General features: G+C 47.2%; 1 protein-coding gene across 6 annotated transcripts in view; it reads left to right on the forward strand.

The window, feature by feature from the left end:
• The window catches only part of lrrc9 (leucine rich repeat containing 9), a 147659-nt gene that overhangs the window by 110022 nt on the left and 20885 nt on the right, over positions 1-16752 (forward strand). For all 6 annotated transcript variants that reach the window (XM_033027397.1, XM_033027401.1, XM_033027400.1 and 3 more), the window contains 2 exons: positions 12494-12711; positions 14082-14150. In XM_033027397.1, the coding sequence (XP_032883288.1) occupies positions 12494-12711; positions 14082-14150 (287 nt within the window). The remainder of the gene's footprint in view (positions 1-12493; positions 12712-14081; positions 14151-16752) is intronic.

Genomic DNA, 16752 nt, shown 5'->3' on the forward strand with positions numbered 1-16752 from the left:
CTTTTCTGCCTAGAGGAACTGGTCTTACCCTCAACAACTTCTCTTTTGACTACTCTCACTTTCTCCAAGTTAAAGGTGCAGTCATGGGAACTCACATGGGCCCCAGCTATGCCTGACTTTTTGAGTCACCTGTGGTTTCAGCTGTTGCAGGGCAATGGGGAGTTGGGGCCTCGTCATGCGACACATTAGGCGCTGGGAGGGAGAGCGCCTAATGTGTCGCATCCCTAGAGATGTTTCTAAGGTTTAACAGATCTAGGTAGACATTGGATTTGGCAAGATGTGAATGTTCCATCAGCTGCTTTGCGCTCCTGACAGCACGTTCAGCGAGGCCGTTGGATTGAGGGTATTCGGGGCTGCTGGTGAAATGTTGAAAGTTCCATTGTCTCGCAAAGTACTTAAATGCTTGACTGGTGAATTCAAGTCAAGTCAAGTCACATTTATTTATATAGCACATTTAAAAAAACAACTCTCGTTGGCCAAAGTGCTTTACATTTGTTATAAGAATAGTATAAACAAACAAACTACATACATATATACATATAGCCCTCGCTCAGTGGATGTCAGGAAAGGCTTGGGAGTATAGATAAGATTTTAGTCTTGACTTAAAGGAGTCAATGGAGGGGGCAGTTCTGATGGGAAGGGGGATGTTGTTCCACAGTCTAGGAGCTGCAACCGCAAAGGCGCGGTCGCCCCTAAGCTTATGCCTAGACCGCGGGATATTCAGCAGCCTCAAGTCGGCTGATCTGAGGGACCTAGAGGTGGAGTGGTGGGTGAGAAGACTTTTAATGTAGGAGGGGGCAAGCCCATTGAGGGCTTTGTAGACATAGAGGAGGGTCTTGAAATGTATACGGAACCGCACAGGGAGCCAGTGGAGAGAGGCCAGGATCGGGGTGATGTGGTCCCTTTTTCGGGTGCCCGTCAGGAGTCTCGCTGCGGCGTTTTGGACCAGTTGCAGGCGGGACAGGGAAGATTGGCTGATGCCAGTGTAAAGAGAGTTGCAGTAATCTAGGCGGGAGGAGATAAATGTGTGGATGATCTTTTCGAGGTCATCAAAGTGGAGGAATTGTTTTATTTTAGCTATCGTCCGAAGCTGAAAGAAGCTAGCTTTTACCACGGCATTGACTTGTTTGTCAAATTTCAGTGCTGAGTCAAATATCACGCCGAGGTTTTTGACGTGAGGTTTGAGTAGTGGGGTAAGGCTTCCAAGACTGCCTGCTATCATTTTGATTGAGTCCGAGGGGCCGAGAAGGATCTCAAACTTACTCTCATTTAGTTGGAGGAAGTTCTGGGCCATCCAGCACTTTATATCCTCGAGGCAGCGGGTAAGGTTAAGCAGATTTGATTGGTTTTTGGGCTTCAGGGGGAGATAGAGTTGTGTATCGTCTGCGTAGCAATGGAAGGAAATGCCGTGCCTTTCAATGACTTGGCCTAAGGGGAGCATATACAGGGAGAAGAGAATGGGATGGAACCTTGTGGAACCCCACAGCAGAGATTAGCTGGGGAGGAGAAAGAGTTGCCTATGTTAGTCGAGAAACTCCTACCTTTGAGGTAAGAGATGAACCATCTCAGGGCAGTGCCATCAATACCAACCCCGTACCGGAGACGGTCAATTAGGATGGTGTGGTCGACTGTGTCAAATGCTGCGCTGAGGTCAAGAAGGAGCAGGATTGCACAGTCGCCAGAGTCAACGGTGAGCAGTAGGTCATTATGTACTTTCAACAAGGCAGACTCTGTGCTGGGGTGAGCCCTGAAACCTGATTGGAAAGTTTCCAGGAAAGTGTTTTGGTGAAGGTAAGGCATAAGTTGACTTAAAATTACCTTTTCAAGGGCTTTTGAGAGGAAAGGCAGTTTAGAAATGGGTCTGTAGTTGCTTGGCAAGGTGGGGTCGAGGTTAGGTTTTTTCAGGAGTGGCTGGACCACCGCATGGTTGAAGCAGGTGCCAGTGGCCAGAGAGCTGTTGAAGATGGCGAGGATGCTGGGACCGGCTGTAGTAATGACATTGTTTAGGAGGGCAGAGGGAACAGTGTCGAGGGGGCAGGTAGTAGGTTTCATGGTGGTGATCAGTTTTACAAGGGAGGGTAGAGTAACGAGTTGGAAACAATCTAATTTTGAAGAGCAGACCAATGAGACAGCCAGGTCACAGGTGGGAGGGGAAATATTTGTTCGGAATTTGTTCGGAATTGAAACGGAATTGTCTTCCGTTGTCAGTTTGCAGTTTGACCGGTACACCAAATACAGAAAAATGTCTCTAAAGCTTTTGTGTCACCATCTCAGACGTAATGGTAGGCAGCAGATCAAGTTCAAACCAATTGGAATAGGAATCGACTAGAACTAGGTAGTGCTTACCGTGCCATTCGAAAATGTCCGCAGCGAGGGAAGTCCAGGGTAGTGCTGGAGCGGGTTGTTGCAGGAGAGGCTGTTTCTGTTGGTGGGGTGCCAAGCTGTTGCAAGTGGAGCAGGATGCTATTTTGTAATGTATGTATTTGACAATTCCTGGCCATTAAAACATGCTTTGGGCACGGGTGAGTGTAGCCTCAGTACCTGGGTGGCTGTTGTGGACGTCATTGTAGTATTCCTCTTGCAGAGATGAGGGAATCACAACTTTGTGGCCCTTGACGACGATCCCATCTTGTATCACCAGTTCATCGCGAACTAGGAAGAATGGCTGTACTTCTAGTGGTGTGCTGGATCGATTTGTAGGCCAACCCCGCTTGATAATGGAGGAGAGCAGCTGCAGCGTTCTGTCAGCAGCTGTGTGCTCCGCAAGGCGAAGCAGGCGTTCCGTTGGGACGAAATTGATTTTAAGCACGGCGAGCTCGTCGCACTCAAAGGGGTGTTGTTCACAGGACGCCCGTGGCGCTCATGAGAGAGTGTGGGTTCGAAGCCCACTTCTGACACCATGTAAACAAGTGTACAGACACTGTCTGGTGTTTAAGTCAGCTTTAATCATCAGTCATAATGGCACAGTACAATACATGGTAGTTCCACTCTACCACTAGTGCGACTACGTAATATAGGAAGTGAGTGTTAATATGAAGTGTTCAACAGGGTGGAGTTAGTGGTAGTACATTACTCTGATTGGTTCACATGCAATAAACAATCTACACTTTGCATGCAACGACTGCTTGAAGTCTGCGATTCATGGACATCACCAGTTGCTGGGTATCTTCTCTGTGATGCTCTGCCAGGCCTGTATTGCAGCCATCTTTAGCTTATGTTTGTTTTGGGGGCTAGTCCCCTTCAGTTTTCTCTTCAGCATATACAATTGGGTTCAGATTGGGTGATTGACTTGGCCACTCAAGAATTGACCATTTTTTAGCTTTGAAAAACTCCTTTGTTGCTTTAACAGTATGTTTGGGATCATTGTCTTGCTGTAGAATGAACCGCCGGCCAATGAGTTTCGAGGCATTTGTTTGAATGCGAGCAGATAGGATGTATCTATACATTCCAGAATTCATTATGCTACTATCATCAGTAGTAGTATCATCAATGAAGATAAGTGAGCCAGTACCTTCAGCAGCCATGCATGCCCAGGCCATAACACCCCCATCACTGTGTTTCACAGATGAGGTGGTATCCTTTGGATCTTGGGCAGTTCCATCTCTCCTCCATACTTTGCTCTTGCCATCACTCTGATATGTTAATCTTCATCTCATCTGTCCACAATGTAGACTAATGCATGTTCCTTTAACACAGTGGCCTCACCACTACTAACCACTCCCCATATCACCAGTATAATTGTAACCTCCCCACCTCCAGATCGCTCTCTAGCTCCGGTGACAGACCACGGACAGCTAGGGCAGGAATGTGTATGAATAGTAATGTGTGTGATTAGTAATAAAACAGTAGTGAAGACTTAGTGTGTTTCCACCAGTCTTTACATGGTGTCATAGTAGTACCTTGCGCCTCCTGTTTGTCGGGTTTTATTTACTTTTCGCCCAGTTCCCTACCCTTCATTGTTTCTCCACGGTGTCTTTACCATGGCCAACTCTTGTCGCAAGCCTGATATGTTAGTTTTCGACTCCGACATTGCCCATCGGTGGGCTGTCTTCCGATGCGACTTTGAGCACTACATTGCGATTGCCCATCCTGCTGCCACCCCCGCGACACAGTCACACCTGCTCCTCAACTTGGCTGGCCCGGAAGCCCTGGAGCGATCGGAGTCGTTTGAATACGTTGCTGGTGAGGATGCTCAGGACCCGGTATGTCTTTTGGCTAAATTCAACGGTCTGTGCGACATTCCCACCAACTGCATTCTAGAGCGGTTTAAATTTTTCAATCGGCGTCAGGCACGCGGTGAGCACATTGACACCTACATTGCCGCGCTACGGCATCTAGCACGGCGTTGCCGCCTGGGCGCGCTGACCCCCGATCATATGACCCGGGATGTCTTGGTGTTTGGTCTACAGGACGAGAAACTGCGGGCTGAACTTCTAAGGAAGCCAGATCTGACTTTGAACGAGGCTCTGCACGCCTCTCGCATGGCGGCGGCTGTCGCCTCCGTGCAGCCTGCAGCTCAGGATGTTAACGTTGCCGTTGTTTCTGGACGCCGGCGGGTAGATGGCCCGCAGCGCCAGCGTGGTTCCCCCGCCCCCTCGAGTGGCAGCCCGCGTCGTTGCCCCAACTGCAACTTTGCATCACATCAGTTTAATGTTTGCCCCGCGCTGGGGAAGACTTGTAATTTCTGCAAAAAGCTAAATCATTTCTCTGCCGCTTGCCGCTCCCGTGGGAAACCTGTTCCTGCTCCCAGGAGAATGCTAAACAACCTTGGGGAGGCTGATAGCGCGCTCGGTTCACAGTACCAGTCGGACGAACTCCCTGATTCTGATACCAGTTCTTCCCATGATGATTCAAGCATTTTTTCACTGTTGAGTGCACCTGCGCTGATAACGGATCCTTCAGTGCGTGTTACTGTGAATGGGTTGACCTTCCCAGCAAAGGTCGACACGGGGGTGGTGGCCAATGTTATGTCAGTGAGCCTCTTCAAACAGATAAGGTCTGGGGAGAAGGTCACTCCCGGCAACTCCCGTCTACATGCCTACGGGGGAGGCATGCTCGTACCAGTCGGGAAGGCAACTCTTATCTGCAAGGTTTTGAAGGCCGCTCGGCCCCTCACTTTTTATCTGCTGGACACTGAGAACATCACGCTGTTGGGCGCCCGTGCGTGCCAGGACCTCGGTTTGGTCTCCTTTCACCGCGATATCCACCAGGTGCGGACCCTCCTGGACCCCCTGTGTGAGTACCCTGATCGTTTCGACGACGAGCTGGGCAGGCTGCCCTGCAGTTACAAGATCGTTGTCGACCCGGGTGTCGAGCCTGTGGTCCGCCCTCCACACCGCATCTCCTTTGCCATGAAGGACAAGGTGGAGTCGACTCTGCGCCACATGGTGGCCGTGGGCATCCTCAAGGAGGTGAGTGATCCCACCCGGTGGGTCTCCACCATGGTTGTTGCTGCAAAGAAGGATAAGAGTGAGCTTCGCATTTGTATAAACCCCAAGGACCTGAACTTTGCCATCAAGCGCCCGCACTACCCCATGCGGACGGTGGAGGACGTCGCTGCACAGGTTGGCCCGGCCACTGTCTTCTCAGTCCTCGATGCCAAAAGCTCTTTCTGGCAGATACCGCTGGATGAACGTTTGTCATACCTGACCACCTTCAGCACGCCTTTCGGCAGGTTCCGTTTCCTTCGCATGCCATTCGGGATAAATTCTGCCAGCGAAGTCTTCCAGCGCACCATGGAACAGCTGTTTGCCGGTCTGCCGTGTGCTATCATAGTCGATGACATCCTGGTATACGGGAAGGACGTCGCTGAGCACGACCTCCACCTCCGCCAAGTCCTGGACAGGGCTCGTGAGATCAACCTTAAGCTCAACCCTAAGAAGTGCCGTTTCCGCGTCCCAGAGGTCACGTACGTGGGCCACGTCTTCACTGCTGAGGGGTTGAAGCCCGACCCGCAGAAGACGGCTGCGGTCTCTGGGATGTCTGCACCCGCCGACGTGCCCAGCCTGCAGCGCTTTCTGGGCATGGTGAACTACCTGGGGAAGTTCATTCCCGACCTCAGCGAGCTGAGTACACCCCTGAGGGAGCTGATCAAAAAGGACACTGCCTGGGCTTGGTTCCCGAAGCACCAGAATGCGTTTGACATCCTGAAGTCCAGACTGGTTAGTACCCCCACTCTCAAGTTCTTCGACTTGCAGCGACCAATTGTCCTCACCTGCGATGCCTCGAAGTTCGGTCTTGGTGCCGCCTGCCTGCAGCTTTACGATGGCCTGCAGCTGCCCGTCTCCTACGCTTCTCGCACCATGACCCCCGCTGAGCAGCGTTATGCTCAGATCGAGAAAGAGCTCCTCGCCGTGGTGTTTGCCTGCTCGAAGTTTAGGGATTACATCCTGGGCAACACCTTCACTGTCGAAACCGATCACCAGCCGCTGGTCACGATCCTGAATAAACCGATCCACATCGCCTCATCCCGCTTGCAGCGAATGATGCTGCAGCTCCAGCGGTTCACGTTTCGGGTCGTGTACCGCATGGGCTAGGACATGTTCATGGCCGACACGCTGTCCCGCGCACCACTGACGTCCACTGCCCGACACCCGTACGAATCGTCTGACACAGTTTTCCAGTGCGGAGTTCCGCGATTTTGCTGCCACCTGGAACTTTCGTCACTTCACCAGCAGCCCTGAGTACCCGCAGAGCATCGGCCTTGCTGAGCGCGCCGTCCGCAGTGCCAAGGAGCTGCTGGAACACTGCAGACCACGAGGGTACCATCTACCGCCGGTCCCGCCAGCATTTGCGGCTGGTCAATGAGCCCGCTCCGCCTCCTGCTGCCCCTTTCGCCCCCCCCGATTTCTTCCTCTCTGCCTGCCGCTCCTCGCATGCCCCGAACTCTGCCCTCTCAGCTCTATGTGCCCCGCTCCCCTGCTGCCAGCCCGCCCTCGCCTGTTCGCGTGCCCGGCCCTGTGCCAGCTTCCCCTCCCCGGTCTCCGCACCTTCCCTCTCCTGCCCGTTCTCCGGCTCGTTCGCCCGCTCCTGCTCCTGCTCCTGCTGTTCCTGCGGAGGAGGGGGAGGGCGGGTTGCGTACCCGCTCCGGGCGGTTGGTCAAGCCGCCTGTACGTTACGGGGAATTTGTTTAACTGTTGCCTGACTGTGTGTGTGTTTAACTGCTTGTAGCGTATGAGTCGTGGTCGCCCTGTCACTGCTGTACTGCTTTGTTTCCAAGGGGAAGGATGTAGACTAGTGCATGTTCCTTTAACACAGTGACCTCACCACTACTAACCACTCCCCATATCACCAGTATAATTGTAACCTCCCCACCTCCAGATCGCTCTCTAGCTCCGGTGACAGACCACGGACAGCTAGGGCAGGAATGTGTATGAATAGTAATGTGTGTGATTAGTAATAAAACAGTAGTGAAGACTTAGTGTGTTTCCACTCGTCTTTACACACAAGACCTTTTTTCCAGAACTGTGGTTGCTCTTTTATGTACTTCTTGGCAAACTGTAACCCGGCCATCCAATTTTTGCGGCTAACCAGTGGTTTGCATCTTGCAGCACAGCCTCTGCATTTCTATTCATGAAGTCTTCTGCGGACAGTAGTCATTGACAAATCCACACCTGAAGAGTGTTTCTGATCTGTCGGACAGTTGTTTGGGGATTTTTCTTTATTATAGAGAGAATTCTTCTGTCATCAGCTGTGGAGGTCTTCCTTGGCCTGCCAATCCCTTTGCGTTTAGTCAGCTCACCAGTGCTCTCCTTCTTCTTAATGATGTTCTTAATTATTGTTGATTTTGGAAAGCCAAAGGTTTGGCCGATGTCTATAACAGTTTTATTCTTATTTCTCAGTCTCATAATGTCTTCTTTGACTTTCATTGGCATAACTTTGGTCCTCGTGTTGATAAACAGCGATAAAAGTTTCCAACGGTGATGGAAAGACTGGAGGAAAGACTAGGTGCAGAGAGCTCTCTTATACCTGCATTAAGGAGGCAATTAAACATACCTGAGCAATTACAAACGCCTGTGAAGCCATGTGTCCCAAACATTATGGTGCCCTGAAATGGGGGGGACTATGTATAAATAGTATATCCCAGTTTGGCAAAAGAATAAATCAGGGAAGGATTGCATCCATGGATAACAAGGGAAATCAGGGATAGTATCAATAACAAAAGATGACGCATACAAATTAGCCTGAAAAAGCAGCCTACCAGAGGACTGGGAGGAGCAGAGGTACCGCAAGGCTCAGTGCTGGGATCCCAGCTATTTACAATATATATTAATGATTTGAACGAGGGAATTGAATGCAACATCTCCAGGTTTGCGGATTCCCCTTCACCTTGAACCTATGTCCTCTGACCCTCGATTCCCCTACTCTGGGCAAGAGACTCTGTGCATCTACCCGACCTATTCCGCTCATGATTTTGTACACCTCTATAACATTACCCTCATCCTCCTGCGCTCCAAGGAATAGAGACGCAGCCTACTTAACCTCTCCCTATAGCTCACACCTTCTAATCCTGGCAACATACTCGTAAATCTTTTCTGAACCCTTTCAACCTTGACAATATCTTTCCTGTAACATGGTGCCCAGCACTGAACACAATATTCTAAATACGACTCAACCTTCAAGAAAACCATGCACCTGCACTCCTAGATCCCTCTGCTCAATCCTCCCCAGATGCCTACCATTTACTGTTTAGGTCCTGCCCTTGTTAGATGTCCCAAAATGCAACACCACACACTTCTCTGTATTAAATTCCATCACCCTCTGCTTCCTTCTAAGGAGCCAATTTGCTATCCATTCAGCTCTATCTCCTTGGATCCCATGCGATCTAACCTGCTATCCTTGGACCCCATGGGATCTAACCTTCAAATATATAGCAGAGTGTAATGAATTTCCTTGCTGACATGCTGCTTAAAGAGTAAACAGTATACATACAGTAACAAGCTTGCATTTTTTGAGATATTTAACATGGAACATAGAACAGTACAGAACAAGAACATGCACTTCGGCCCACAATGTCTGTGCCGAACATGCCAACACCATCACTTATCTACCTGCACATAATCCATATCTTTCCATTCCTTGCATAGCCAAATGCATATCCAAAAGTCTTTTAAATGCCACTAATGTTTCAACCACCACCTCCAGCAGTACTACCCCCACTCTCCCTCGGCCAGAAGGAATGGGTGGCGTTTCGGGTCGAGACTCTTTAGACGCACTCTTCAGGTCTGAAGAATGGTCTCGGCACGAACCTCCACCTATTCCTGCTCTCCAGAGATGCTGCCTGTTTTGTGCGTGGGAGCTTGTGTGCGTTCCGCAAGCGACGAGATGGTAATAAATAAAACGTGCTTCTTGTTGTCGGGAGGGGGGGGGGGAGGGAAGTGGGAGGAGATAATATATTGTTCGTTGTCATGCAGACTTGTCATAGACCCGCCAGAGAATGTGTGTGTGTCCCATGTTTTCAAAGCGATTTACTCTGCCCCGAGCCGCCGGTGTGGGGGTTGGGGTCCGATGGCGGTGCATCGCGGTCAGTGACTGTGGAACGCGTCCGCTGGTGGAGAGAGAGAAGGGGGAGAGAGAGGAGGAGAGAGAGAACAGTGGAGAGAGAGGAGGAGAGAGAAGAGGGGAGCGAGAGGAGGAGAGAGAGAAGGGGGAGAGAAAGAAGGGAGAGAGAGAAGAGGGGAGAGAGAATGGGGAAACGGGAGCGTGGGGATCCTTTTCCCACACAAGCCATAGGCGACTGGGCAATCTGTACCCAAGCACCAAGTTGAAAGCGGCCGAAGGTGCGCATCGCTCGGGACAGCCCGCACTCTCCCACAGCCACCCTCCGCGGGCTGAGGGTCAGGTGGAGCGGAGGTGTGGGACAATGTTCATCCCTTCACAGTGATGTGATGGACGCGGGGGTCTGGACCAATCACTGACAAGTCCCGACCCCCGGAAACGTCATGTCCGTTATTGGATTTTTCGGTTGAGCGGCAGTCGGTCCGTTGGCTAGTAGGTGACGCCGCCTTTCAGGTAGGTGGCATTTCGACAGAGCAGCTATTCAGTAAGTTTGCTATTAGGCGACGCAGCTTTTCGGTTAGTTGGCTTTTAGGCGTTCCGCCCTTTCGGTTAGTTTGCATTTAGGGTCCCATCCTTTCCGTTAGTAGGTTTTTCGTCTTTGTACTCTTTCGGTTTATTGGCGTTTCGGCCTCGTTTCCATTCAGTTCTTTGGCTTCGACTTCTTTGCTTCGGCCTCTTGTCCGTAGGCACTATATCCGGGTACCTTTAAACTACTCTGCCCGTCACAAACATAAGAACTTAATGTAAGAATTAAGAATAGGAATAAGACACTTGGGCCTTTAAGGTTACCACGCTATTCATCAAGATCATCATTGCTCAATTTTCTTATACTTTCAGCACATTCATTAATATCCAGAACTCTATCAATCTCTTCTTTGAATGAACTCAGTGACTAAGCTCTACTGGTCTCTGGATTTGTTGTTTGTTGCATTTGTTATTTTGTTCTGTGTTAAACTTCAAGATTCAAGAGAGTTTGTTGTCATGTGTCCCAGATAGGACAATGAAATTCTTCCTTTGCTTCAGCACAACAGAATAGACACAACACGACAGCTTCTATGGTTCTATATCTTTTGTGGGTCCAAGCTTAAAACCCATCTATCCATTTTTATTTCATATCTCCGGCAGCTAATAGAGTGAAATTTTATTTCTTCTCTATGCTATCTCTCATCCTTGATACTGAGAGTCATTGTGTCATACAGCGTGGAAATACGCCCTTTGCCCCAACTTGCCCACGCCGACCAACATGTCCCACCTGCCTGCATTTGTCCCAAGTTCCTCAACACCTATCCTATCCATATACATGTCTAAATGTTTCCTGAATATTGCAATAGTACCTGCCTCAACTACCTCCTCTGGCAGCTCACTCCATACAACCACCACCCTTTGTGTAAAAAAAGTTACCCCTCAGGTTTCTATCAAATCTTTCCCCCTCACCTTTAACCTATGTCCTCTGGTTCTCGATTCCCCTACTTGGACAAGAGACTGTGCATCTACCCAATCTATTCCTCCCATGATTGTATATGCCTCTATAAGATCACTCCCCATCCTCCTGCATTCCAAGGAATAGAGTCCTAGCCTGCTTAACCTCTCCCTGTAACTCAGGCCCCCTAGCTCTGGCAACGTCCTTGTAAATCTTCTCTGCACAGTTTCCAGCTTGAGAACATCTTTCCTATAACATGGTACCCAAAAACTAAACATAATACTCTAAATGTGGCCTCACCAACATCTTGTATAACTGCAACATGACCTATACCAAATACTCTACCGAATACCAATGTGCCAAAGGCCTTTATGACCACCCTATCTATCTGTAACTACACTTTCAATGAACTATGTACCTGCATTCCTGGATCCCTCTGCTCTACAATACTCTCCAGAGCCCTAGCATTTACTGTGCGGGTCCTGCCCACGATAGTCTTTCCAAAATGCAGCACCTCACATTTCTCTGTATTAAATTCAGCCTACCTGCTAATCCGATCAAGATCCTGCTGCAATTTTTGACAACCATTTTCACTATCTACAATACCACCCACTTTAGTGTCATCTGCAAACTTGCTAATCATGCCATGTACGTTCTCATCCAAATTATTGATATACTGTAGATGACAAACAGCAATGGGCTTAGCACTCAACCCTGAGGCAACATCACTAATCACAGACCACCAGTCCACGAAGCAACTTTCCACCATCACCCTCTGCATCTTTGCAATCTATTCAGCTATCTCTCCCATGAGCTCTAACCTTCCAGAGCAGTCAACCATGTAGAACCTTGTTGAATTCCTTGCTGAAATCCATATATACAATGTCAACAACTCTGCCCTCATTCAACCTTTTTGGTCACATCTTCAAAAAACTCAATCAGATCCATGATCAGATCTATATCCCACGTACAAAACAATGCAGACCATCCCTAATCCGCCCTTGTCCATCTAAATTCATGTCTATCTTATCCCTCAGAATACTCTTTGATAACCTTTCGATCCCAGATGTTAGGCTCACTGGACTAGTTCCCAGGCTTTTCCCTGTAACCCTTCTTGTATAGAGGCACAACATTTGCCATACTCCGGTCTTCTGGCACCTCGCCTTTATTTAATGACGACTTAAATCTCAGCCAGGGCACCTGTAATTTCCTCTCGAGCTTCCCATAGTGTACTCAGATATATCTGAACTGGCCCGGGAGAATTGTCTACCTTAATACGCATCAGGAACTTCAGCACCACTTAAATGCTTGAATTATGTGAGAATTAAAGGTTTCAAGATACATACATGTTCTGGCAGGAGGAAAATGAAAATTATTTACATTTCCTGAGTCTAAATTAGCTACTGCAAAAATAATTTGACTGAACCCAACTCATTTCTGTCTGAGAGAAATCATGCTTGTTTTTTTTATGCATCATTGCTGGTGGTTAATGCAGTTCAACTCTTTTCATTAAAGGTAATTATATTAGTCAGATCGAAGGGCTTGAACGCCTTCAATATCTTACCAAATTATCGTTGGAACGAAACCGAGTCAGAATCATTCATGATAACTCGTTTATCGACCAATGCTCTCTGATTGAACTCCATTTAGAGGAGAATAGGATGCGAGACCTCAACAACCTATATCGATTGGTAAATCTACAGCGACTTTACCTTGGTGGAAATAAAATCCAGGTAAATAAATAATTTTTGCATTTATTTTGAGCTGTTCCTTTCCTTGGACTATCCATTATCATTTTTAACATGTTTTTTATGTGGGAAATTTACACTGTCAAAGAAAGGTAATTCGACTTGACATTCGATTGACTTGGCCTATATTCACTTTAACTTAAAATAATGAAAGGTACAAAATTCCGACTGCGCTCAACAGAATGAATTCAGGGATTCAAATGAGTCTAGACATTGTGGTCACAGACTCAAAATATGGGATAAGGTATTTAGAACAGATGAGGAGAAACCTCTTCACTCAGGTGGTTCTCAGAGCATCCACAGAGTCGGGAGATATGGGGAGAAGGCAGGAACGGGGTACTAATTGGGGATGATCAGCCATGATCACATTGGATGGCAGTGCTGGCTCGAAGGGCCAAATGGCCTACTCCTGCACCTATTGTCTATTGTCTATTATCTATTGTCACTGAATGGATTTAAGATGAAGGAGATTGATATATTTCTTGGCACAAAAGGTACCTGGGGCATGGGAAAAGAATGGGAATATGGTATTGAGATATAGGATAAGCAATGATTGCATTGAATGGCACATCATGCTGGTGACTGAAAGTTCTAGATTTAGATGAAGTTCCTAGTTTTTTCAACGTTTCTATAATATTCTCTTCAGTCCATTTAGTCCTCGATTCTTATTCAAGAACAATCAACTGCCATCTGTTGATCTGGAGAACAATCTCAATTTACGGATTAGTTAACAAATTGTATTTTTATATGGTGTACAGAGAGTATGCTAATAAAAACTGAATATATGTTTTGGCGAATTATTTGGCCATTTCAGATTCCTGGTGAAATTGAATTACCATTTAAAACTGAATTACAATTGTTTAAAGAATATTTTAAAACATCCAACAACGTTGAAATGCATTCAGTAAATTGATTTAACATGGTTAATTGCAATATTAAGCAATAAAGGAATAGAAATAAATTACGTTTGTACATTTGTGTTTTTCTAGTAATTTTTAAAATAATTTATCTTGATAGTTTCTGTGTGTTTCTAAACCTCAAGAGACATTTACAAACATAATAGTATTTTAATAGGTTTACCACTGATAATCCAGGAAGTTTAGGTTAGTTATTAGTCCGTGTTTCTTTTCCTGTTTTTTTATGGAATAATCTTGCTTTGACAAAATTATGATTTGTTTATACAATGTTTGATGTATGTGATTTTGCAAGGTGATTTAGTTGCAAGGTAATGAAGTAATATTTTAACCCAGCATTTTGCTGATTTTCAGTACTGTTGTAGAAGCCATTGTGGTAGAACATGGTTTTTATAAAGTCTAATAGATCTATTTCCAAACTAGCTATTCTATGTTGCACAGGATACAGGTGAACTGGAAAAACTTGATTCTCTTCCAAATTTGACAGAGCTTTCAGTTGTTGGAAATCCTGTAAGTATTATGATTTTAAGTGCTTTACCCCATTGATTGATTCAAATAATTGCAAATTTAATCAAAATAATAATTAAATACTAATAAGATAATAGTACTTTTGGTGATTGTTCAGTTAAATGTTTGTATTTTGTATTTTGTGTTTTTATATTTAATAATATTGTTTAATTTTCTTAATAGTTTTGTATATTTCTAAATCTAAGAGACATTCACAAATCTAATAATTTATCATCCTGATAAAGCTGTGAACCAGAGCCACTTACAAATTTGTAAACTTGCAAATTTACAAATAAGTTGCTTGATTAAAATCTTGTTGCATCTACTCATTCTGTTCTGCCTCAAATAGGAAATAACCATTATTTAGTAGTGATTGATCACTAATAAATCAGTGAAAACGAAACTTAGTTTATGTGTCCAAAAAATGAGAACCCTTGACTTGTTCAGCGTGAAACACGAAAGGGACATTTAGGTAGAAATGTGAAAAAATGGGATGAGACTCAATATCCAGATCCATCTCCAAACACAAGGCGTAGCTATGGGCACACGCATGGGCCCCAGCTATGCCTGCCTCTTTGTCGGGTACGTTGAGCAATCCTTGTTCAATACGTACCAGGGCCCCATCCCCAACCTCTACCTCCGTTACATTGACGACTGCTTTGGGGCCACCTCCTGCACCCACACACAACTGACTGACTTCATCCACTTCACCACCAACTTCCATCTGGCACTCCAATACACCTGGACCATTTCCGACACTTCCCTACCATTCCTTGACCTCACCATCTCCATCGCAGGGGACAGACTTCTGACCGACATACACTACAAACCAACTGACTCACATGGCTATCTGGACTACATGTCTTCCCACCCTGCCCCCTGTAAAGACTCCATCCCCTACTCCCAATTCCTCCGCCTACGCCGCATCTGCTCCCAGGATGAGACGTTCCACACCAGGGCATCGGAAATGTCCTCGTTCTTCAGGGAACGGGGATTCCCCTCCGCCACCATAGATGAGGCTCGCACCAGGGTCTCATCCATACCCTGCAACACTGCTCTCTCTCCCCATCCCCGCACATGCAACAAGGGCAGAGTCCCCCTAGTCCTCACCTTTCACCCCACCAGCCGGCAAATACAACAAATAATCCTCCGCCATTTCCGCCACCTCCAACGTGACCCCACCACTCGCCACATCTTCCCATCTCCCCCTATGTCTGCCTCCCGCAAAGACCGCTCCCTCCGCAACTCCCTTGTCAATTCTTCCCTTCCTTCCCGTACCACCCCCTCCCCGGCAATTTCCGTTGCAACCGCAAGAAATGCAACACCTGTCCCTTCACCTCCCCCCTCGACTCCATTCAAGGACCCAAGCAGTCGTTCCAGGTGCGACAAAGGTTCACCTGTATCTCCTCCAACCTCATCTACTGCATCCGCTGCTCTAGATGTCAGCTGATTTACATCGGGGAGACTAAGCGGAGGTTGGGCGATCGTTTCGCCGAACACCTCCGCTCAGTCCGCAATAACCTACCTGAACTCCCGGTGGCTCAGCACTTCAACTCCCCCTCCCATTCCCAATCCGACCTCTCTGTCCTGGGTCTCCTCCATTGCCAGAGTGAGCAACACCGGAAATTGGAGGAACAGCACCTCATATTCCGCCTGGGTTGCTTGCGTCCGGGTGGCATGAACGTTGAATTCTCCCAGTTATGCTAGCCCTTGCTGTCTCCTCCCCTTCCGTAACCCTCGAGCTGTCTCCTCCCATCCCCCCCCCCCCCCCTCGGGCTCCTCCTCCTCCCTTTTTCCTCCCTTCTCCCCCTCACCCCCCATCAGTCTGAAGAAGGGTTTCGGCCCGAAACGTCGCCTATTTCCTTCGCTCCATAGATGCTGCTGCACCCGCTGAGTTTCTCCAGCATTTTTGTGTACCTTCGATCTTCCAGCATCTGCAGTTCCTTCTTGAACACCATCCAAAGACCATTCTGATTTCAAGGTCGATACAGACAATATTTACAATTGACCTGTTGAAACTTTACAAATATGGATAGCAAATGTTTAAAGGGATATGGGTCAAATGTGGGCAATGAGATGAGCTTAGATGAGGCATCTGGGTCAGCATGGACAAATTTGAACTGAAGGGCCTGTTTTTGTGCTGTATAAAGTGAAAGGTTAAAGTAGAAACTAATTTATTTCCCACTGTTCTGGCCCAATCTACCTGAAACTAACTGGGCAATGGTTATTCTGAATTTGCCTAAGATAAATAGCCACCTAGTTCATATTGGCTTCCTCGCATAGGCTACTGATCAACTTCCAAATATGTTTAAAGAATGAGGAATGACAATACAGATTAACTACTACAATTCTAAAAGATGTGCAGAACAGAGGGACCTGTATGTATACTTGCATAAATCTTTGAAGGTAGCAGGACATGTTAGAAAAAATAGTAAAGCATATGGGATCCTGGGCTTATTAACTACAGTATAGGCACAAAACATAAAAACAAGGAGGTTTATATTATAGAGCATTGGTTGGCCAATAACCAGAGCTTTGCATCCAATTACGCTCACCCCGCCGTAAAAGGACGATGAAAATTGCAGACAATATTCCTTTTTATATT

The sequence above is a fragment of the Amblyraja radiata genome, chromosome 9 (assembly GCF_010909765.2).
Source record: "Amblyraja radiata isolate CabotCenter1 chromosome 9, sAmbRad1.1.pri, whole genome shotgun sequence".
NCBI classification, from domain to species: Eukaryota; Metazoa; Chordata; class Chondrichthyes; order Rajiformes; family Rajidae; genus Amblyraja; species Amblyraja radiata.